The sequence below is a fragment of the Carlito syrichta genome, unplaced genomic scaffold (assembly GCF_000164805.1).
Source record: "Carlito syrichta isolate Samal-C Ts95f unplaced genomic scaffold, Tarsius_syrichta-2.0.1 Scaffold313944, whole genome shotgun sequence".
Taxonomy (NCBI): domain Eukaryota; kingdom Metazoa; phylum Chordata; class Mammalia; order Primates; family Tarsiidae; genus Carlito; species Carlito syrichta.
This window is the reverse complement of record NW_007258040.1, coordinates 312,506-336,407: the sequence shown is the minus strand read 5'-3', so window position 1 is coordinate 336,407 and position 23,902 is coordinate 312,506. Positions and strand designations below refer to the sequence as shown.

Here is a 23,902-nt window from a genome sequence, read left to right as displayed (position 1 = left end):
ACATGTGCATGTTTACATTAGGTAATTGGAAAAGTAGTACTTGGTATAAAAATCTAGGAGATTTAAAAAATATTATTTCATTTGCAGAAATAGTGTGTTGTTTAATTAATTAATCAAGATCAGAATGAATATCAGCTGGACTCTCCCTTTCTTTCTTTCTTTTTTTTTTTCTTTTTTTCCAGTCAAGTTCTCACTCTGTTGCCCAGGCTGGAGTGCAGTGGCAGAATCATGGCTCACTTGTAGCCTCGACCCCTGTGCTCAGCAGAAGATCCACCCCCTCAGCCTCCTGAGTAGCTGAATAGCTGGGACTACAGGCACACACCACCACGCTTCACTAATTTTTAAATTATTTGTAGAAGGCAGGCAATGCCCTCAGGTCCCCTCCTGTTCTGGGAGATTTTCTGTCCTTTCAATAAATTCTGCTTTCTAAAAAAAACCCAAAAAACAAAAAACAATTATTTGAACTCTTGGACTCAAGCAATCCTGCCAGCTCCACCTCCCAAAGTGCTGGGATTACAGGTGCCAGCCACCATGCCTGGCCTCCCTTTTTTCTTCACCTTAGGTTTAAATGATGATTGGCAGTCATTGTATTGAGAAACTAGAAATTTTATTTTCATGGACTACTGATTTGCAAACTCTGCATCTTTATTCTGCATGGTAATTTTCTGTGTTTTTATAAGAAATATGATGGCTTTGAAGATATTCACTTTTTTGCACAGATATGAAATGAAGTGGAAAAAATTTTGCTCATCCTTTGGAGATTTCAAAAGAAGTTGAACTCATCTCCTCCTTAGTACTGTGTAAAATTGGCAGTGATGTGCTCATGGTTGAAGGGTATGTAGTCAGCAACCCCTGGAAATAATAAGCAGAAAATAACATGAGTTGACCATGGGGCATGTAACCACCTCTATCCCTCAAAGGATCAGTTCATTATTATTATTATTATTATTATTATTATTATTATTTTGAGTTGGAATCTCACTCTGTCGCCCAGGTTGGAGCCCAGGTTGAAGCCTCCACCTTCTGGGCTCTGGTGATCCTTCCTCCCCTGCCTTCCAAGTAGCTGGAACTACAGGTGCACGCTACCACACCCAGCTAATTTTTTGATTTATTTTAGAGATGAGGTCTCGCAAAGTTGCTCAGGCAGGTCTCTGACCTGCAGACTCAGGCAATCCACTCACCTCAGCCTCCCAAAACGTGGAATTACAGGCTGAGTCACTGAACCTGGCTATTTTTTTCTTTTTTTAAGTCAAAGTCTCACTGTGTCACCCAGGTTGGAGTGCAGTGGCACAATCGGAGCTCACCACAGCCTTGAATTCCTGCGCTCTGGCTCTTTCAGCCTCAAGATCCTTCAACCTCAACCTCCTGAGCAGCTGGGACTAGAGGTGCATACCACCATCACATCTGGCTAATTTGTTCTTTGACTTTTTTTGTAGAGATGAGGTCTTGCTATGTTGCCCAGGCTGGTCTTGAACTCCTGGGCTCAAGGGATCCTCCCGCTTTGGCCTCTCAAAGTGCTGGGATTACAGGAGTGAGTCATCATGCCCAGCGTCAGCTCATCAAATTTTTTTAAAAGAAAAAAAGTCTTCCTAGAGAAAAATGGGCAATTTAATTACTGTGAAAAGTACATGCAATTAAGAATTAGGGAGATCTTGTTTCCAGTCTCTGGATCGCCATCTTGTGGAATGTGTCTTTGAGTAAGCCCTTAAGATATAGGAATCTCTCCTCACATTTAAAATTTTATTGCCGGGAGTGGTGGCTGAAGCCTGTAATCCCAGCACTTTGGGAGGCTGAGGTGAGAGGATTGCCTGAGCCCAGGAGTTTGAGACCAACTTGGCCAACTTGGCGAGACCTCGTCTCTACAATAAATAAAAAAAATTAGATGGGCGTGGTGGCATATGCTTGTAGTTCCAGCTACTTGGAAGGCTGAGGCGGAAGGATCACCTGAGCCCAGCAAGTCGAGGCTGCAGTGGCAGTGAGCATGCCACTGCACTCCATCCTGGGTGACAGTGAGACTCCATCAAAACACAACACAACACACCATGCCACAAAACACTTTTGTTACTAATGTTTACTCTGAAGAGTTATTTCCAGAATTAGAAATAATGACTGCTGGGTGCCTAATACAGTACTTGGCACATAATTGTACAATAAATAGTGGTTATTACTAAAGGGGCTTATTTAGGCCAAAATTAGAACATTCAAGGGAGGACTTTATGTTCCTTTTTGAAGATTTTGTAAAACAAAAAGGGCAGTGAGTTGAGACTTCTTGTCTTTCAGGACAGAAAGATAAATTATGACAATTCCCATGATCTTTCAGGTAACCAGGCAACAGAAAAATGACCATCCCAGGCCCTAATCTTTTTGAATCTCAGAGGCCTTTCCCATTACTGCTTTTTCTCCCAGAGATGATAAGTCAGTGGAAGATATGAAAATAAGTCTGATTTAAGTTCCTTGGATTATTTCTTGGATGCAGGTGGTATAAAAACTAATAATGATGATGATGATTAGCACTTTTTAACCCATGCCATGTAAAATTCACTGAACTTAATCATTTGAAGTGCATTATTTCTCATTTCACAGTAACCCAAGAAATGGTTATGCTTTTTCCATTTGGTAGCTATGCAAATGTAGCTCAGAGAAGATTTATTACTTACCTAATGCAGCTAGAAAATAAGAGAAGGGCAAGTTCTGTGTGATTCCATGTTCTTTATTATATGCTTTAGGGAAATTCCACAAATTCTGATTGGTCAGATTTTGTGAAATACATGATAGACTCGAAGAAAAACATATCTCACATTGTCATATTGAATAGTGAGGTACCTTTACCAAGCCACGACCTTGACTCTCTCTGACTTTATTTGCCCTTACGTGTCTCTGCATGGTAACAATTAATATCAGGTTGACTAGGTCACATCATCATTGGACATGGTATACACCATTGCTTGTTAAGCAGGAGAATATTTTAATATGTGTGCAAAAACTTGAACAAATGATAAGATTTTTCTGAAGTCTGAGTTTTACCCTTCCCACTTTCTCCACACAAACATGCATACACAGACATTCTTATCTGGAGATTTTTAAAAAACCACTATGGCAAAAAAAGGTGAATGATAAATTTTGAGTCAAGTTTTTATAGAAAACATACTTATCCTACAGTTTGGAAACCTGGGTTTAATTATCTGCTCTCACATGCTAAATACATGTAATGTGCAAGTTTCATCAGTGTCTCTATGACTTCGTTTTCTTCTCTGTAAAAAGAAAGCCACTGACTGGATATGGTGGCTCACACCTATAATCCTAGAACTTTGGGAGACCCAGGCAGAAGAATCGCCTGATCCCAGGAGGTCAAGGCTGCAGTGAGCCCTGATCGTCCCGCTGCACTTCAGCCTGGGTGACAGAGTGAGAACCTGACTCAAAAAAAAAAAAAAAAAAAGCCACTAATACCTACAAAATTTATCTATCTAATTGTTTATATACACATTATATATATTCATACATACTATATATGCATCTATCTAATGTTTGTATATATACACATTATATATAGGTACATATATGTAATTACTGTCTATACAACTATTGTATACACACAATTACTTGTTGATTAGATAGATGAAATAATTAAGCAAAACAATTAAGGAATGTAGCCTTCAAGCTATGGAAGAAATGCCCATTCCTTTTCCTTGCTCACCTTCATTCAAAGGTGTTATGCCACTAAGGAACTGCCAGTATGTCTTGTGATTAATATTTTCAGCGATGTTGTTGATAGAAGAGATGACAAGACCCCAGGATGTCATTGTGGTTTCAAATCTAAGAAAAAAGTCATATATGATTAGCACCTCACTTTTGGTCAATAACAGGGTAAAATAAAGGGAGAGGGATATTTAAATGCTTTTAGTAGCAGATAAAATCAGTCTCAAAAGAGAAAATGGAAGTGGTTAGTGAATATAAAATTATTTTACTTGGAATTAAATGAAATTAAAATGAATGAATTTTTAAAACATTCATCAATAAGAAAAATGCCCATGTTCAACAATGATTGAATAATTATATAAACAATAGAATAAATATTGAAGATTAAATATTTGGAAGTTATGGAAATTGTGTTTTTTAATAATTTTGAGTAACATTGGAAAATACATATGCAGTAATGTTAAGTGAAAATGTGAGATTGGCAACCCCTCAGGTCCTCTCCCACTTTGGGAGCTTTTCTGTCCTCTCAATAAATCCTGCTTTTTCCAAAAAAGAAAGAAAATGTGAGATACATTTGGAGTGACGATGTTGTGCTTGTGAATATGAAAAAAAAAAAAAAGAAATGTGGGATACAAATTTTGCAAGAAGTATTTGGCCCAGGTATGTAATGGGTCACAATTAGTTGTCATATACATAGAAAAAAAATCTACAATACTATAAAAATATTAACTGCTTATGTTGTGGATGGACTGTGGATGATTTTTTTTCTTTATGCTTCTTCCCCCCTCAAAATTTCTGTCATATATGTCTAGTACATTTACATACAGTGGCTCATTCCTGTAATCCCAGCACTTTGGGAGGCCAAGACAAGAGGATAGCTTGAGCCCAGCAGTTCAAGACCAACCAGGCACCATAGCGAGATCTTGTCTCTACAAAAAATAGCAAAATTAGCCACTTGTGGTGGTGTATGCCTATAGTCCCAGCTACTCAGGAGGCTGAGGTGGAAGGATTGCCTGGGCCCAGAAGGTCAGGGCTGCAGTGAGCCATGATCCAGCCAGGACCATTCAGTGAGACTGGACTCAAAAAAAAAAAATGAAAGAAAAGATATAAAGTATTTGAAGTGCAGCTTTTATTCTGACCTGTCTTTGGCAGTTAGGGAAGTTATGGAGCTGTGCAGCTTGCAGCAGACACGATGTGATCAACAGAGCCCAATGGGAGAGGTCCCCATGTGGTATCACTCAGCGGTCAATTCCTTGCCTTTGGCCAGGACATCTCTCTGACATCTCTCTGCAGAACTTAGGTCATATCATCTTTTCTTTGAACGTATATCCTTTCTTCCCTTTCACGACTTGGCATCTACCCTCTTCCCCTTCTATAGCTTAGACGTCTCCACATCTCTTTACTGCTTTGCACTGTCTGCAAACTACAGACATTCCCAAAAGTTTAATTTTCTCCCCTGTGATTATTTTCTGTATACTGTCCTTCCCTGATAGGCACATGGAAAGAACGTGAGCATCGGAGTCAGTTCTGTCTGGCTTTCAGCTCCCAGGTCTACTGCATGTATGCGATCTCATGAACGTTACTTAGCTCCTTTGGGCCCAGGGTTCTATCTAAAATGGAAATAGTCAGATCAGGCTTATGGTCTTGCTGGGTGCATGTATCTGCCACCTACTACATAGGTTCCTCAGTTTTAGTCATCACCGCTGTCAGACAATTGTCCAGTCTCTTTTTGCCCGTTCTGACCTCTTTTCCTGAGACTTTCTCAATACCCACAAAGCTTTCTAATGTTTTATTTTCTAAAATTATTTTATTTTTTATTTTTAGAGCTGAGGTCTCACTCTGTTGCCCAGGTTAGAATGTAGTGGTATAGTTATGGCTCACTGTAGCCTCGATCTCCTGGACTCAAGTGATCCTTCCGCCTCAGTCTCTCAAGTAGTTGGGACTTCAGATGCATGCCACTATGCTTGGCTAATTTTCTTTTCTTTTTTTAAAGAGAAGAGATCTTATAGAGGCTAGTCTCGAATTCCCAGGCTCAAGCAATCTTCCTGCCTTGGCCTCCCAGACTGCTGGGATTATAGGCATGCACCACTGTGACAGGCTAATATTTCTATTTTGAACAAACACCATTAAACACGTCTGGGGAACTAAATCTCTTTTTCTGAAAGATAGTCTTTCTTGGATTGCCTGAGCCCGCGGGTTCGAGACCCGCCTGGGCAACTTAGCGAGATCTCATCTCTACAATAAATAAAAAATTAGCTGGGCATGGTAGCGCGCGCCTGTAGTTTCAGCTACTTGGAAGGCTAGGCAGAAGGATCGCCTGAGCCCAGCAGGTCGAGGCTGCAGTGGCCAGGAGCGGCTACTGCACTCCAGTCTGGGTGAGAGTGAGACTCCAAATCAAAAAAAAAGAAAACAAAGATAGTCTTTCTTCTTGACACTCCTTTCAGTGGTTCTGAAGCTTCTTTCTTTTGGTCTCCACATCCAGTCACTTGCAGTACCCTGTGGAGTGTTCCTTGATGTGCATTGATTTTTGCTTGATGAAACCCTCACACTTCACAGTTTCATTGATGCAGTCATGCCCTAGCTCTTAGCCTTGTCTCCCAGTCTCACCACCCGAGTAACACTTGACAGCATAGATTTTCTTACTCAAAAACTTGTCCAGGTGCAATGGCTCACATCTGTAATCTAGCAGTTTGGGAGACCAAGGCAGGAGGAATGAAATTAGCCTGGGCAACATAATAAGACATTTTCTCTACACAAAATTAAAAAATTAGCTGGGCATGGTGGTGCACACCTGCAGTCCCAGCTACTTGGGAGGCTGAGGTAGAAGGATCGCCTGAGCCCAGGAGGTTGAGGTTGCAGTGAGCTATGATCATGCCACTGCACTCCAGCCTGGGCACCAGAGTGAGATCCTGACTCAAAAAAAAAAAAAAAAGCTTTCAGTACCTCCCTACAAAATAGAGTCCAGTCTCCTTAGCCTGGTTATTTCAGGCTTTTTTTTTTGAGTTGGAGTCTCACTCTGTCACCCAGGCTGGAGTGTAGTGGCACTTGCTCGCAGCCACCACAGCCTTGACCTGCTGGGCTCAGGCAATCCTTCTGCCTCAGTCTTCCAAGTAGCTAAAAATACAAGCACACAGCACCATGCCCAGCTAATTTTTTGGGATTTATGATTTATTGTAGAGACAAGGTCTCACCAAGTTACCCAGGCTGGTCTCGAACCCCCAGGCTCAGGCAGTCCTCTCACCTTGGCCTCCCAAAGTACTGGGATTACAAGCTGAGCCACCACGCCTGGCCTATTTCAGGCCTTTTACATGATCACTAAACCTGCCCTTTCAGATGCCACTCAATTCAGTTGTGTAGTCTCACTAGCCTCTAGGCAACCTGGCCGACTCACTGACCTCATCTCATGCTTCTTGTTCACTCCTATGTCAAATGCTTTGTTCTAGCTATTTCTTCTTCCTAGAATGACACCTCCTCGCATCTTCCTAGGTAGCCCTTCTTCTCAGTGGTCCAAAGCCACAAAGTCTTCTTCTGACTATTCTAATCCACAATGAACTTTCTTTCCTCTAAATTCCTATTGTTAAAACTCCCTCATATAGTGGGACTGTAAACTAGTACAGCCTCTGTGGAAATCAGTGTGGTGATTCCTAAAAGCTCAAAAAATCGACCTTCCATATGACCCCGCAATTCCCCTACTGGGAATATACCCTGAAGAACTCAAGTCACTCTATAAAAAAAGATACCTGCACATGTATGTTTATCGCAGCATTGTTCACATAGCAAGATCATGGAACCAACCATGCTGTCCATCAAAAGAGAACTGGATTAAAAAAATGTGTTACATATACACAATGGAATATTACGCAGCCATAAAAAAGAACAAAATCATGAATTTCCCAGCAACCAGGATGGAATTAGAGTTTATAATACGAGTGATCTCTCACAGAAACAAAGATCTGAGTATCACATGTTCTCACTCATAAGTGACCTTGAACAACTACCGTAATACTATAAGAAAAGGAATGACAGTGGTGGGAAACTGTAGGGGGGCAGGGAGGGGAATGGAGGTGGGATTAATGACAATCAATATCTGTCTGGGGAAGCGGGGGGCTACCTCATCAACAAGGGTACCCGCACAATGCATATTTGTATACCTAATCCTTAACTGTACCCCACAATTTTAAAATAAAAAATGTATATAAAAAAAAAAAACTCCCTCATAGATTGCCTTGAATGATTTACTTTTTCATGGGTGCTTTGCCTACTTACTAGATTGCAAGCTCCTTCAAAGGACTGTGAAATAAAAATCTGTTACATTACAAGGAGATAATGAAGGAAGGGAAGAGAAAGGGAGTGGGAATTTGAGTGAAGCCAACAGAGAGGGAGGAATGCCATTTGTGGCACTCACTTGAACATGGGGTTTTTATGCTGTGCTTCTTCCAGGACAACAAGTAGCACCGATCCACTTTTCACGCTCACATCGATGGTCACATTGAAGAGGAGCTCTACGCCCCTCAGCTGGTTATTTATGGTGTATGTCACTGTGATGTTGGAAGTGGAGGTGGGGGTGGAGCTAGGATGGCTAGGTAGAGTGGGTGACACCTCGTGATCTGTGAAGAGCAAAGAGACCAAAGATTGTGGGGTTTGTATTATAGATGCAAAATCTTTGTTATTGGCAACTCGTCCCAGAAAACATTTCAAGGAGCTAGCAAGTTTTGTACCATTTAACGAAGTCCTTGGACAATTAATATAGGAGACTGGCAAGGACTCCATGTCCGCCTTGTTAAAGTTGAAAAATCACTAGGAAGCAGTCTAAGGAGTTAGGTGAATGTGGTCGTGTTTGGTAATGATTTGGATTAGTTGACTTGATTTGGGTTTCTGTAGATTCTACCTTGAGGAACTTAATCTCTTCTTGCCTTAGGAAGTCCATGCAATACAAGAAGAATAATACTTTATATTAGTGAGCTGGGTGTGGTGCTCATTCCTGTAATCTCAGCAATTTGGGAGGCCAAAATGGGAGGATTGCTTGAGCCCAGGAGTTCAAGAACAGCCTAGGCAACAAAAGCAAGACCTTGTATCTAAAAAGAAGAAGAAAATAGCAGTGCATGGTGGCATGTGCCTGTAGTCTCAGCTAGTTGGGAGGCTGTGGTGGAAGGATCACCTGAGCCCAGGAGGTCAAGGCTGCGGTGAGCTGTGGTCATGCCACTATCCTCCAGCCTTAGCCACAGAATGAAACCCTGACTCAACACACACACACACTTTATATTAGTATTTGATTAGAAAGAAGAGTTGGAGGAATTCATACCAAACACCAGTTATTTGGGGGGTGGTAAAATTTTTATATAGGACCCCCAATTTCTAAATGTATATTTCTTTAATGTTTGAATTTTAAGTATTTGAATTTTATTTGTAATTGGATATAATAAAGATATTTTGAATTAAAAGTAATATGCCAGGTTTCCACCTCATCCTGTTTGTTTGCTGTGTAAATCAAGCTTTCCAAGTTGGATCCTTAAGGCTCAACTTAAATGTGAAATCTATTCTTCTCCTAAACCTCCTAGACAAAATCAACAATTGGTCACCACTTTTCTTTTTTGCATTTGCTCTGTATGTAGTTTTAATTTCTATTGAACGCCTATTTCATTCTTCCAACTATTGTAGTTTTTGTTTACATTTCTGTCTCCTGACTTTGTAAAGAGCTGATGTGAGAAGATGTGCATCAGGTTTGGTGGGACATTTGTCAAATGAATGAATGAATGAAGCTATATGTTATTTGGCTGTTGGGATGATGGACCTTCCCCCTCCCCTAGCATCCCACAAAATGCTCTGCCCATAGCAGGCTGGACATACGGCTGAATTCTGAAGGTAGGATGGTATGGCTGTGTGCTAGCACATGCCCTTGGGAATTGGAAGTCAGACATAGTGGTGCCCACTTGGAAATAATGGATATAACAAGCCTACATGCCACTTAACAATGATCCAAATATCATTGGTGGCATAAATCGCCACTTCATAACATAAGGAGAGGTAGACGTTAAAAGAGTTCTTGGCCAGGCATACTGGCTCATGCCTGTAACTCCAGTGCTTTGGGGGGCTGAGGTGGGGAGATTGCTTGAGGCCAGGAGTTTGAGACCAGCCTGGGCAACATTGTGAGATCCTGTCTCTATAAATAAATAACTAAATTTAGCTGGGTGTGGTGGCGTGTGCCTGTAGTCCTATTTACTTGGGAAGCAAGGTGGGAGGATCCCTTGAACCCACAAGTTGGAGGCTGCAATGATCAAGAGATCCCATCTCTTTAAAAAAAAAAAAAAGTTCTTACCAGGACTACAAGTCACCAGGGGCACATCTAGGTATGTCTTGTCCTTCAAGGAAGGGAGGATTTGGGCAATGGACATCGGGTTGTGGAATGCCCCCCGTTTAATCTCATCAAGTATTGTGTCCATGGTCTTTTTGCAGTTCCACTCCTTGTTAGGTTGCTCAGGTGTTGCAGAGAGAGCCTGGGAGAGGAGGGGGGAGAGAGAGAGAAAGGAATTAAGCATAGCTAAGAGTTGACCCTTGTATACCTTATACAGAGATAGACTTGATCACTTATCATTGTGATCCTCAGTCACTCAGAATCCAAATGCAAACCTACTCAAGGTTTGGAACTACATTTGTCCTCTTCAAGTTTATGTCCCCACAGTGTCCTTCCACAGCAGCTATAGAACAGATATCCACACAATGATCAGATCCAGGAATCACTATTAGGCTACCATATTTACCAACAATTCTTGGATATAGAGTGAGGGTGAGAGCTGGGCAAAGCAAACTCCAGAGGGAACCTTAGTGTAGGACAACCCAGCCACATTAACAGAGTAGACCCTTTGTTTTGCATGGTCACACACTGTGAGAAACGAACTTACCCGTCCAAAATCAAAAGATGGACGCAGAGACGTGGAGTGCAGTAGAAGTGAGACTTTAATGACGGTCTTGCAAGACTGGGTGTCTGGTGGGCAGGCACACCCAATGTGGTTAAAACAAGCTTTTTATTTCCTAGTGTGCCAATCCTTTCCCTGGTTCCTCATTGACTGAGTAATACAGAGGTTATAATTTTTTCCTGGACATTGGCAGACAGTTTGGTGTCCAAATAAGGTGAAAATAAGTACTTCCTGCTATCTGATTGGAGTGTTTCAGCTTTCTTATTTTTAAGTAAGTTTTATTTCCTCAAGATGTGACTATTACTATACTTCCCTTTGTTTTGTCTTTTGGTGTCAGCAGTGAGTTATTCATTGTCCTTCAGTGATGTGACTGTTACCAGCCTCCCTCTGTTTTGTCTTTTGGTCACATCAGCAAATCTTACACCATTTTCTGGAAATGAATCATTTATTGTCCTTCACCTGCACCCCCTTTGGTAAACTGACTTCTCCCTCACCCTGTTAGGACCGCCTGTCAGAGGTACCACCATTTTGGCAGGATGGACAAGATGACAGTCCACTATCCCCTTGGTGACAGTGATTGGTGGACACACACTAATCAGAATCCTTCCCTGACATATAGACATTAGGAGAGAGACAGTCCACCCCCACCCACTGTGGTTATTCAATTGGGTCCGTGCCCAAGTGACCCTCTTCCTTAGCCGCTTTGAAGAAACCCTGCAACAGGAGAGGATGAGAATAACCAAGGCTGAGAGATGAGAAAAGAGTGGCCCCTGATATCATGATTTGAGCCCTTTATTTGGGTTATTCCCGAAACCACCTAATTTAGACCAGCAGTTCCCAGTGTATGGGAAATAGTAAATTCCCTCCCCCTTTTTTTTCTTGAGCAAAAATGATCTGGGTTTCTGTTACTTGAAAAATGAGTCTCGATTAATACATCAAGCAATTCACTTCACTTTGCTGAGTTTTCTATCTCACGGACTAGACAGAAATCGTAATTTCTGCCTATCTTTGTAGGGGGCCATTTGAGGTTCCAGTGGGCTAATATGTAAAAAGCATTTTATAATGCATGAGGTGGAAGCTATCACCACTACCTTCCTTCCTGCAGAGTTGTGCTGATTATGGCCATCAGAGCATGTTAATTGACTAGGATAGCTGATGACTGATTCACCTGAAGCCTGAGAAGGGAAAGGGAAGAGGGGAGTCAGAAATGGCTCTCTCAGCCAGGGGCAATCAGACAGTCGTAACAGACATGACCATCACTGCTAACCCAGACAACCGTGAACCAACCATGGCTCTGATCAGAGGTCACTTTACAAGGCAGTTTGGTTTGAGGAGCATCAGGTAGGTACTCTTTAGCAATAATATCTGACTGGATGCAGTAGCTCATGCCTGTAATTCCAGCACTTTGGGAGGCTGAGGTGGGAGGATTGCTTAAGCCCAGAAGTTTGAGACCAGCCTGGTCAACATAGCGAGACCTCATCTCTACAAAAACTCAAAAAATTAGCCAGGAATGGTGGTGTACACCTGTAGTTCCAGCTACTCAGAAGACTAAGTGGGAGGATAGCATGAGCCCAGGAAGTTAAGGCTGCAGTGAGCCATGATCTCGTCCCTGCACTCCAGCCTGAGTGAGACTCAACTCAAAACAAAACAACAACAACGACAAAACCAACAATATGCATATCTATGTCCACTTGTCATCGTCACCTTCCAATTTCCACTAAGGAAGATGTATCCCTTGGGATAAAACATTACCAATGACATCTCTCAAAAGAGGAATAGGACATTAAGCTGTTAGAAGTCATTAATAACTTTGCATGAAGTTGATCGGATCTCTTTTTAAGGTGAAGTTCCTTCCAAAGGAATCACAAAAGCAGTCAAATATCGACGGAAGAAAGAGGAGAATTTCTGGACCAGAAGAAATGCCTAATGTGAGTGCCTTTGGGAAGGGATAATAGTGGCCTGAGCCACTTGAAAGGCGCTGACATCTTGGAAGAAGATGAGTAAAGACTGGAAAAAAGAGGTTTTATAGCACTATTATTCTTTGGGGAGAGACCATGAATGATTTTTTTTTTTTGAGTTGGAGTCTCACTCTGTCGCCCAGACGAGTGTAGTGGCACGCTCCCGGCCACCGCAACCTCGACCTGTTGGGCTCCGGCGATCCTTCCTCCTCAGCCTTTCAAGTAGCTGAAACTACAGGCACGTGCTATCACACCCGACTAATTTTTTATTTATTGTAGAGATGAGGTCTCGCCAAGTTGCCCAGGTGGGTCTTCAACCAGCAGGCTCAAGCAATCCACTTGTCTTGGCCTCCCAAAGTGCTGGGAGAACAGGCTGAGCCACTGAGCCTGGCTGAAAGATTGTTAAACATGACATCGTGTCTGTGATTTTCTTTTTTTTTAATACCATATTTTATTTAACCTAGTTGTAAACTTGGCTTTGCAGGGGAAAAGAAATTCAATATTTGTTCCAGATGGTGGCAGGTCTGAGATTGAAACCCAAGTTTTTATCACTCCGGAGTCCTTTCATTTTTCTGTACCAGAACATTTTAGATTAGAAAAAGGTTATATATTAGGTACCTAGTGATTTCAGATTTCAGGCTGCCTGGGTAAATTCCAGATGAGGCAGAGGAGAGCGTAGAGGGGTTAAGTGTCCTGAGAGAAATCGTTGTGGTTTTTGGTATCTGGATTTGGAGGAAGTCCTGCCTTTTGATAGGAAAAACTTTAATTCCTGGGAACAGCTTATCAGAGTGTACCTAGCAGGTGGTAAAACCCCAAACAGAATTCAGAAACCTAATTAACAAAAGTAAACACTTCTCTGTCTGGTGCTAAGTTGAAGCAAGGTTAAGTGAGTCAAACACACACAAAACCCATGACCAAACAAAACCTTCAAAACATCTCTCTTCCACACTGCCTTCTCTCTTGCACAAAGCTTTCTAGACCCAAACCTTGGGAATGGTCTTGTATAACTCAGCCATGGGAAACACCAGGATTTTTTATGACAAAATCTTGACTGTGACATAGAAACTGACGTTTTTATTAGTCACTTTTATGTGTGGATCACTGGAGTGATAATCTTGCTTTTACTCTGTTTAACATGAACAAACTCTTAGGTTATTTATGCCCTTTTCAAAGTTTTGCTGTATGGAATACCAATACCAATGTCATTTTTCCCCAAGGAGACAATTTCTTTCTAATAGTAATCCAGAGCTCTATGAGGTTTAGGACTTGTATCAAAACTCCCTAATTCTCTCTCTCTGGGCTGAGATGGGAGTTCATGGTGCCATTTTCCCATTAATCCCATAGAATGTTTTAAGACTCTGGAGCACAGACTTCTAGGTTTGGACAAGAGGATTTGGCCATAGATGGCTATTTATTTATTTAGAGTCAGGGTTTCACTATGTCACCCAGGCTGGAATGCAGTGGCATAATTATGGCTCATCACAGCCTTGGCCTCCTGGACTCAAGTCATCCTTCAGCTTCAGCTTCCTGAGTAGCTGGGACTACAGGAATGTACCACCACACCTGGCTAATCTTTTAATTTTATTTAATTTTATTATGTTTTGTAGAGATGAGGTCTCACTATATTGCCAAAGCTGGTCTTGAACCCCTGGGCTCAAGTAGTCCTCCTGCCTTGACCTCTCAAAGTGCTGGTATTACAAGGTGTGAGCCACTGTGCCCAGCCAGACAGATGGCTTTTTAACATTTTATTCTAGCAGGTTATTTCTGCCCTTTCTCATTGATGCATCTGCCTTCCACAGAGGATGCTGCTCTGATCAGCTGGGGTAAGGGCAGGGTGCTGGGTTTTGAACTAACAAGCAACATTTTACAGAATCCAAGCCTGGAACTGAGTGAATGCTAGGGGAACATAGAATTGAGTATGGACTTGGTTACCAGACAGACCTAGCTCTACAATTAACCAGGGGTTTTTGTGAAGCTGAGTCAACTTTACATTATTTTCAAAAATCATTTTGAATTATAAACTTGCCTTTTTTGGGATCAAGGTAAAGAGTTAAAAAAAGAACACTTGAATGATCATAAAATTCAATATTTTTTGAAGACCTTTACTATCCTTATTACTTATACATCAAAATTGCAATAGTCTATAACTATGGATATTAAATGGATCATTATTATTGTTTTTTGTTTTTTTTTTTGAGTTGGAGTCTCACTCTGTCGCCCAGACTGGAGTGCAATGGCATGCTCCCAGCCACCGCAGCCTCTATCTGCTGGGCTCCGGTGATCCTTCCACCTCAACCTTCCAAGTAGCTGGAACTACAGGCGCGCACTACCACGCCCGGCTATTTTTTTTTTTATTGTAGAGACAAGGTCTCAGCAAGTTGCCCGGGTGGGTCTCAAACCCGCGGGCTCAGGCAATCCACTGACCTCGGCCTCCCAAAGTGCTGGGATTACAGGTTGAGCTACCGAGCCCAGCCATGGATCATTATTAATAATAAACCAATACATTCTTGATTTATTTGTTTCGTTTTTTTCCCAAGGAAGGGAAACAATTCACGCAGATTTGTTTCCACACTTTAACCTATGACATAGGAAGGAATGAAATTAACTGACTTTTACCAGCAGAGGAATTGAGGCACAGATACCACAAGGAATATATAGAAACTCCCCAACATGTGAACAAGTTCAGTTCTGAGAGTGTATTCATAAGTTAATTTGTTGTAAGTCCAACAAAGTTAGCCTAGGTACCCAACTAATGCACTTGGCTATATAGTACTGTATATATTTAGCAGGCTATATTGACATCTGGTGAAGAAAAATAATACATACAAATCACGTATTATTTGGTCCATACCTGTTTATTGTTAAAGTTCGCAACTTGAAGATTCGTATGTAGGGGGCTTACTGTACCTCACATCACACTAGCTGACCTTTTGCAGCAATGTTAGCAAAAGCCTGGCTTCTTAAACCTATAATCCAGTCTTACTGGCACAGACCCAACTGAGAGCATCCAAGATGTGTTTACCTGCATGGCGAGACCAGTACTGTAGATGTCTCCAATGATGCCATTGTCTTTGATCCTCATGCTGATATTTTCCACAATATCCTTTAATACCTGGCCAAACAGGGCTCTGTAAGCTTCCTCTGAACCTACGGGGATCTTGTTGTACATACAGGTCAAAGCCAAGGTTGCCATTGCTCCTGTGTCTGTGAATTGCAGGGGAGATGAGACCACCATGATCACCATCAACAATGATGTGAACTGCTAATGTTCATTGTGTACTTTTTGTATTCCGGTTATGTGATCTCACTTGCTCCTCAGGGCAATTTGTGAAATGGGACCTGAAAGCATTCCCATTTAAGAGATGAGGAAGTAGAGGCTCAAAGTAGTTAAGTAACTGCCCAAGGCCACACAGACAATAAGTAGCAGTGTCAAGCCCCGAACCCAGAACCCAGAACCCAAATCACTACAACTCAACAGCTCATGCTTTTAATTAATGCAAGCTGGCGGTATGTTCAATCCCACTTCTTATTGTAGCGCTTATTTTTCAAAATGTCACCAGTTCTTAAAGGTCTAGCCCGCCTCTCAGGAGGCCTACTTAGTCATTCCTGCACAACAGATGCAGTCTCTTTTCTTTCTTTTTTTTAAGTTTAACAGATGAGATCTTACTATGTTGCCCAGGCTGGTCTTGAACTCCTGAGCTCAAGCAATCCTTGAGTCTTGACCTCCCAAAGTGCTGGGGTTACAGGTGTGAGCCACCATGGATGGCTTACAATCTCTTTTGTAAACTCCTTTGGCATTTTTTTGTTTATACCTGCTTTGCCCTCTTGGCATTCTATGCTGTGTTGTGTTGTCACTGTGCTCTGTGAATGCTTGGATGATGGGAACTTTGCATCCCCCACAGCCCCTGACAGGGGATTTTTTCATTATTTGCATGCGATAAACAGGTATGGACTAAATGAACAAGCTCTGGGATGACAGATGGCAACTTTTATTTCATTGATCTTCTCTCCACCCTAATCTCTACCTGGAAGTTGCATAACTTCATTAAGGGTGTCAGTGTTATTGGAATCCAGAGCACAGAAGTCCCTACTTCCTGAACTGGCAGAGACACCCCAGCAATGTGTGAGGGCCCAGATGGAAAAAGGATTCCCTGGGTCTGTTCTTAACTCCCTGGGAGGGTGCTAGAATAAATGTTTACCTGCTTGTTCATCTGACAGAAACTGAAATGAGGGTGGTCAATGAGGCATGTATGGGGAGGGAGTGGAACACCTGAGCTCATGCTACTGCTTAGAGAGTGGCAGAGGAGAAAAGGTGACCATGAATGTAGGCTGTGTCCCCAGAGAGAGGGATCATTGTACACAGAAGGGCAAACAAGGTGTTGCAGAGGAAAAGCTTCCTAAGCCTGTAATCCCAGCACTTTGGAAGGCCAAGGCGAGAGGATTGCCTGAGCTCAGGGGTTTGAGATCAGCCCCAGCAACTTGGTGAGACCTCGTCTCTACAATGCATCAAAAAATAAACTGAGCATGGTAGTGCGTGCCTGTAGCTCCAGCTACTCAGAAGGTTGAAGCAGAAGGATCACCGGAGCCCGGCAGGTTGAGGCTGCGGTGACTGTGAGTGCCACTGCACTCTAGCCTGGGCTACAGAGTGAGACCCTGACTCAAAACATAAAAATAAAAAATAAAAAGCTTCCATTCACAGGCAGCCAAATGCTTCCCAAATAAAGAAACAAGGCTGTCCCGAGGAAGGAACATCATGGGATTAGGGTCCCATGGGATTAGGGTCCCAAGAGTATCTGGTCAGTAGAAAGAGAATATTTGGATGCCATAAGGCGAAACTATGAAAAGAATGGAGCGTGGAAGCATCAGCAGTGGTTGAAGAGAGGATTCAGGGTAGAAATGAGGCAGGATAGGAATATTTAGTTTAGGAATAGCTTCTGACTTGGAAGACATGTTTTCAGTTCCCAGTGGTGGCTCTGTAGCTATCAGACATTTCAGATCCGGTCCTTGTTTCTACCTGTTACTTTCCCCCCTTCCTCCACGTGTCCCCCAGTTCACACATTCAACAAACATCTGGTATCTTCCATCTACAGGCTTGTTGGTGGACCTCAGCTCGTTTTTCACGTAAAACCATCCTCTCCCAACTCCCTCCCCTATTCCATGTGCTGCATTTCTGAGTCCCAGCTTGAGGTCAGTGGGGACCTACTCACCCACGTTGAAGGGAGAGGAATTGACCAGCAGAGTCTTGGCAAAGCGAACAGCTATGGGTAACGTTGCCTCGGAGTTCTTCTGGCACAGCGCCAAGATTGCCAGACTGGGCCCGTAGAAGGCAGATGCTTCGGCATTGGGGCCTTGGAAGGGGACAGAGAACCCTTGTTAGACTTACATTCACCATTATGAGGACGTTGGTGAAGGTGGAAGAGCCACTCTCTTTGAGATGCTTATTAGGACATCACAATGGAACTGTCAAGCAGACAATTAGACTTGAAAGTTGAAATCAGAAGTTTCAGTTACACAGATGAATATATTCTAGAGACCTGCGGTATGTTGTTGTACCTGTAGTTAGCAATATTCTACTGTACACTTAAAAATATGTCAAGGGGGTAAGTTTCACTGAAAGGAGGTACCCATAGAAACCTAGAATAAACTTAGTTTATTCTTTTTAGTCTTTTTGCCTCAGCATAACCATTTTTGCTTAGACTTTACCCCTGACACACTTCGAATCTAGCACAGGTTAGACATAGATACATTTCCAATAGGCAGGTTTTAGAGTTTAGACATTCTACTGCAGGCCAGGCGGCAGCCTACCCCACCACTTTGGCAAATCTCCATCAGATGCTAGACAAAGACGGAGCCATAGAGATGATAATAGACCACCTTTTGGTCAAGGAGTTTGTGGATTGCAAATGCCTGACAAAGTTTCTTGCGGGAAAACCCCCTCTCCCGGTCTCCTCCCATCTAGCCCACCACCTGAGGGCACGAGACACTGATGTCTGCAACTTCAAGATCTAAGACTTAAGTTACTAATCCACCCATCTGCCTGCTGTTCATCACCTGACATCGGAATCGCGCTGACCTGCCCCTTCGTGATGATGCGGAGCAGACCACCACCCAATCACCTTAATGGCCTTCACCCATCAAAGGGAGAAGATTAAAACCATTCAACCTCAAACAGTCACTGCCGTGGCCATTGCCTGGCTAGACTGTAGTGTGGACACATGTAGTATGGCTGTTGCCATGTTTCTTGGCTTTGGCCCCTCCCCTACCTTGGGGAGGTGAATCTCCTCTTTTTCTCTCTCTCTCCCTTTCTAATTTACTTTCTAAATAAACTATATTTTCTAATCTAATTTCTGTGCAGTTTTTTGCATCTTTCATGTGGCATCAGATGGCACACCAGACACCTCACACCTCCAGCGGGCCTGACCGAACATTCGGGAGGCCCTGCTGGGTGAGTGTGACCCTAACAATGTTCAGTGTTCTTAACACAATACAATAAAAGTGTCTTAATAAATAAAATAACAAATAAAAAAGAAGGAAAAGTCAGCCGGGTTCGGTGGCTCAGCCTGTAATCCCGCGCCTTTGGGAGGCTGAGGTGAGTGGATTGCCTGAGTCCGCGGGTTTGAGACCCGCTTGGGCAGCGAGACCTCATCTCTACAATAAATCAAAAAATCAGCTGGGCGTGGTAGCACGTGCCTGTAGTTCCGGTTACTTGGAAGGCTGAGGCGGAAGTATCGCCGGAGCCCAGCAAGGCGAGGCTGCGGTGGTTGGGAGCGGCCATTGCACTCCAGTCTGGGCGACAGAGTGAGACTCCAACTCAAAAAAAAAGGAAAAGTCAAATCTTTCTTTCTTTCTTTCTTTCTTTCTTTCTTTCTTTCTTTCTGTCTGTCTGTCTGTCTGTCTTTCTTTCTTTCTTTCTTTCTTTCTTTCTTTCTTTCTTTCTTTTCCTAACCCACCTCAACTTCTGACTTTGAGACCAGGAACCTGCATTTTATTTATTTGTTTATTTGAGTTTATTTATTTGTTTGAGTCGGGGTCTCACTTTATTACCCAGTGACACAATCATGGCTCATCACAGCCTCAACCTCCTAGACTCAGGTAATCCTTCTGCCTCAGCCTTCTGAGTAGCTGGACTACAGGCATGAATCACCATGCTTGGTTATTTTCTAACTTTTTTTTTTTTTTTTTGTAGAGATGAGGTCTTGATATGTTTCACAGGCTAGTCTTGAACTTCTGGGCTCAAGTGATCCTCCCTCGGCTTCCCAGGGTGGTGAGATTACGAGTATGAGCCACCTTGTCCAGCCTGCCAAATCTTTTAAATGGAAATTTCTAGAAGACCTGCCTCTAAAGAAAGACACAGTATTGGTAAAGGGTCCCTTCAGTGCTTTTCTCAGAATAAAAATGTGTCATCTGGCATTTGAATGGAATAAAAGGGATGATGGTGTCTTTAGACAGGTAATTTGAATAGAATAAAAGGGATGACCCTGCCTTTAGGCAGGTGATGGCCTGGCAAGCCTGTATCCCTGGGGTAGTGGTGTTTTGTGTTTTCTCCTTTATTTTGAATTGCAAGCGAATCTCTCCACTTGTGGGATGATCAGAGGCACCAGAGTGAAGGATACCTTGTGTCTCTTCCCTAACTTTCCACTCTTCCCACCCCTCTCCTTGACTTTTCCAGGTTTAAAATTCCCAGGAAGGACCACGTGCCTCACTGGCCCCTCCCAACCAATGAGGTCTTACTGGAAGGTGCCCAGTTCTCCATCTGTCGTTGAAGAATTGATACTTTATTCCCGGGGTCTCTGCAGGAGGAAGTGAGGGCCATAATGGTGAGGGCGAGCTGACCAGTAGTTAGCTCTACAGAGGAGAGAACAGAACAGTTAGGGAGACATCCTTAGATGAAAGGTCACCAGGAGCTAGCACAGGGCTCTCTACTTCTTATCCACATTGTTTTGACTTTTTAATAATGTGAGTCATTTTTTGATCTGTCTTACCAAACGAAAAAAAATATAGAAAATACTTAAGGGAATGTTCAATCTAATGTCCTTTGTGACATTGAATAACTCCATTAAGAACACTGGTATGTGGTTGGAAAAGCAACAAGAACACTCATTATGTATAGAAACTTGCAGTCAAAAAAATAATTTAGGGTCTCACTGTGTCACCCAGTCTGGAGTGCAGTGGCACGATCACGGTTCACTGCAGCCTCAACCACCTGGGCTCAGGCAATCCTTCCACCTCAGCCTCCCAGGTATTTGGGACTACAGGCGTGCGCCAACACACCTGGCTAATTTGTTTATTTTTATTTTTTTGTAGGGACGAGCTCTTGCTTTATTGTCTGGGCTGGTCTCGAACTCCTGGGCTCAAGCAATCTTTCCACCTCAGCCTCCCAAAGTTCTGGGAGTAGAGGTGTGAGCGACCTCTCCCGGCCACAAAATAATTTCAACTTTACTATGTGTTTATTAGAGCCTGAAGGCAATTCCTGAGAGGTAAGCAGAAAGATATTTTATTGACCGGGCTAGGTGACTCAGCCTGTCATCCCAGCACTTTGGGAGGCCTAGCCGAGTGGATTGCCAGAGCCCGTGGGTTCGAGACCAACCGGGACAATTTGGCGAGACCTGGTCTCTACAATACATCAAAAATTAGCCGGAGGTGGTAGCGCTTGCCTGTAGTTCCGGCTACTTGGAAGGCTGAGGTGGAAGGGATTGCCAGAGCCCAGCAGGTCAATGCTGGGTTGGCCGTGAGTGTGCCACTGCACTCCAGCCTGGGCGACAGAGTGAGACTCCAACTAAAAAAAAAAAGATATTTTATTATGATCGTCACTGTTAATTAGTAGTAGAAGTATTACTGTAACTAGAATCAGCTGGAAGGTGAGGTTGACAGGATCAAGTGACTTGCTTGAAGTCACAGAGTTATGTGTCAGAACCAGGACTGGAAGCCCATTCTTTTGACATGTAGTCTAGAGCTGTCCCTGATACACTGGCCTCCTCCACAAATGCCCTGACTTCACATATTTGTTTCCAGGTATTTGACAGGTATAGAGGGAAAGGTGTTTGGGTAGTTAAGGTACAATCAGAGGCAGCACTGGGGTGGGAATGGGGACCCAGTTGGGATCTGGGGGTGGTGGGCTCAGATGTCTCACCAGCGGTGTCGCCAGACATGAGCTGGTGAGTCAGGAGCTTCCGGGCCTCCAAGTTGTAGGTTCCAGCCAGGTTCATGGCAATCAGTATGCTGGGGTTTGGGAAGGCGGATGAGGTCACCGAATTTTCCATGAGCACTTGTAGGTCATTGACCAAGGGCTGCTGCGCTAAGGGGACAGCTGAGAAGAAAAAAGTCATTGACTAATCCTCTCACCCTCATTCTCTCTCCTCAGAAACACGATTCCTGTGTCTTTTATGAGGGGGGCTCCCCCAAAAATTGGAATTACTTTTTGGAGGGCAGGCCCCTTGCTGTACAGGCTTTGCCCACTGGGTTAGTGTTTTGGGAACCCACTGGCCTCAGTGCACCAGCTAGTGTTGCTGTGAGAGGCTGCGTTTGGCTTCAGTTAATTTTTTTTGGAGATTCTCTCAGCGGGCTTGCCTATTTCACAATGGGTCATTCACAAGCGCACCTGCCCACATCATGCAGTTTTTGACCCAAAAAGGCAAGACCCCCCTGCCCCATCCTCCCTATTCACCAGATCTTACTCTGAGCAATGTTTTTTTTGTTTCCCCAGATAAACAAAGTTCTCCAAGGGAAGGGTTTTGCCCATGTGGAAGAGGTGAAACAAAAAAACAGTAGAAGCACTCAAAGGTATCAAAACTGAAGAGTTTGAAAACTGTTTTGAGCTGTAGAAAAAGCATCTCAATAGATATATTGCATCAAGTGGATATTACTTTGAAGGTGACTGAAATTTAAACATGTAAGAATACATAAACAATTTTTTATAAATAAATTCTGTGTTTTCTGGGTCTCCCCAATATGCCTTTTGAGAGAAGACTCAATTAGCATTGCTATTCTAAGTGACTAAAAGAGAAGTGGAAAAAACATTAAGATTTTTCTTTTGAGGCCAATTAGTCCCTACATTGCAAATAAACCTTCACCTTAAGGAAAGTAATTTTTTTTTTTTTTTTGTAACTTCAAACTATATGACTCACAGGCATGCCACATGATTTCTAGCACTTTCCAAGAAATCAGTGATTTCTTGGCATCCATTTTTTTCTCACTCTTTTGTGAAGAATATTAAAGGTTTAGGATATGAACCATCCTCAGTGAGTACCAAAACCTCACACTAGTATGTGGTGCCTGGTCACAGTGTTTCTTGGTACTGTCAACATTATTCCTGAAATAGTACTTCAGTCTCTCTTGGTTAAAAAATACATAGTCTTGGCTGGGCATGGCAGTTCAGCCTGCAATCCCAGCATTTTGGGAGGGCGAGGCGAATGGATTGCCTGAGCCCGCGGGTTCGAGACCAGCTTGGGCAACTTTGTGAGACCTCGTCTCCACAATAAACCAAAAAATTAGCCAGTTGTGGTAGCGTATGTCTGTAGTTCTGGCTACTTGGAAGACTGAGACGGAAGGATCGCCAGAGCCCAGCAGGTCGACGCTGGGATGACAGTGAGTGTGCCACTGCACTCCAGCCTGGGCGACGGAGTGAGACTCCAACTCCAAAAAAACCCCAAAAACAAAAATGCATAGTCTTGACTCTGTAAGAAACTAATGCTAATAAGTCAGGAAAAATGAGCAACACACAATCACATCCTGACTAACACATTTTAGAATTTCTTGGTACTGTCAACATTATTCCTGAAACATGGATCGCTGTTTTCAACCACTTTCTCATCAACAGACCTCAGTTTCTGGGGTCTCTGCCTCTCCCTGGAGTAACTGCTTCCCTGACCTCCTTTAAAAAAAAAAATCATAATGGCTGGGCATGGTGGCTCAACCTGTTGTCCCAGCACTTTGGGAGGCCGAGGCGAATGGATTACCTGAATCCACGGATTCGAGACCAGCCCAGGCAACTTGGCAAGACCTCGTCTCTACAATAAATCAAAAAAGTAGCCGAATGTGGTAGCGTGTGCCTGCATTTCTGGCTACTTGGATGACTGAGGCGGAAAGATCGCTGGTGTGCAACAGGTTGACGCTGGGGTGGCCGTGAGTGTACAACTGCACTCCAGCCTGGGTGACAGAGTAAGACTCCAACTCAAAAAAAATTATACTTACAGCATGAGCGCTGGGTCCTGGAACTGGTCCCAACCACAGCCCAGAGAAGGCTCAGGAACTGGAGGGCAAACCAGGCCATCTCCTCTCCTGTCCTGTCCAGTCTCCTCATCCACAGCTCCCAGGATTTGCAGGTGGAATATTTCT

The 23,902-nt window shown here is 43.1% G+C and overlaps 1 protein-coding gene across 1 annotated transcript; it reads right to left on the bottom strand.

The window, feature by feature from the left end:
* Nucleotides 1–703: 703 nt before the first annotated feature.
* On the bottom strand, nt 704–23,902 carry GIF (gastric intrinsic factor). The gene is made up of 9 exons (XM_008070709.2): nt 23,759–23,902; nt 21,699–21,875; nt 20,300–20,413; nt 17,776–17,916; nt 15,591–15,772; nt 10,013–10,190; nt 8,102–8,303; nt 3,695–3,813; nt 704–852 (listed from the first exon to the last, which is right to left on the bottom strand). Exons 1-9 carry the CDS (start codon nt 23,865–23,867, stop codon nt 791–793), a joined length of 1,284 nt encoding a protein of 427 aa, XP_008068900.1. The 5' UTR covers nt 23,868–23,902; the 3' UTR covers nt 704–790.

Excerpts from the sequence above, each read along its gene's own strand:
- GIF (XM_008070709.2), bottom strand. The coding sequence starts at position 23,867 with ATGAGGAGACTGGACAGGACAGGAGAGGAGATGGCCTGGTTTGCCCTC. Across the intron at positions 17,917-20,299 it reads GGAGAACTGGGCACCTTCCA|GCCCCAATGCCGAAGCATCT; the intron begins GTAAGACCTCAT and ends TCCCCTTCCAAG. Across the intron at positions 853-3,694 it reads CATAACACCTTTGAATGAAG|GGGTTGCTGACTACATACCC; the intron begins GTGAGCAAGGAA and ends TATTATTTCCAG.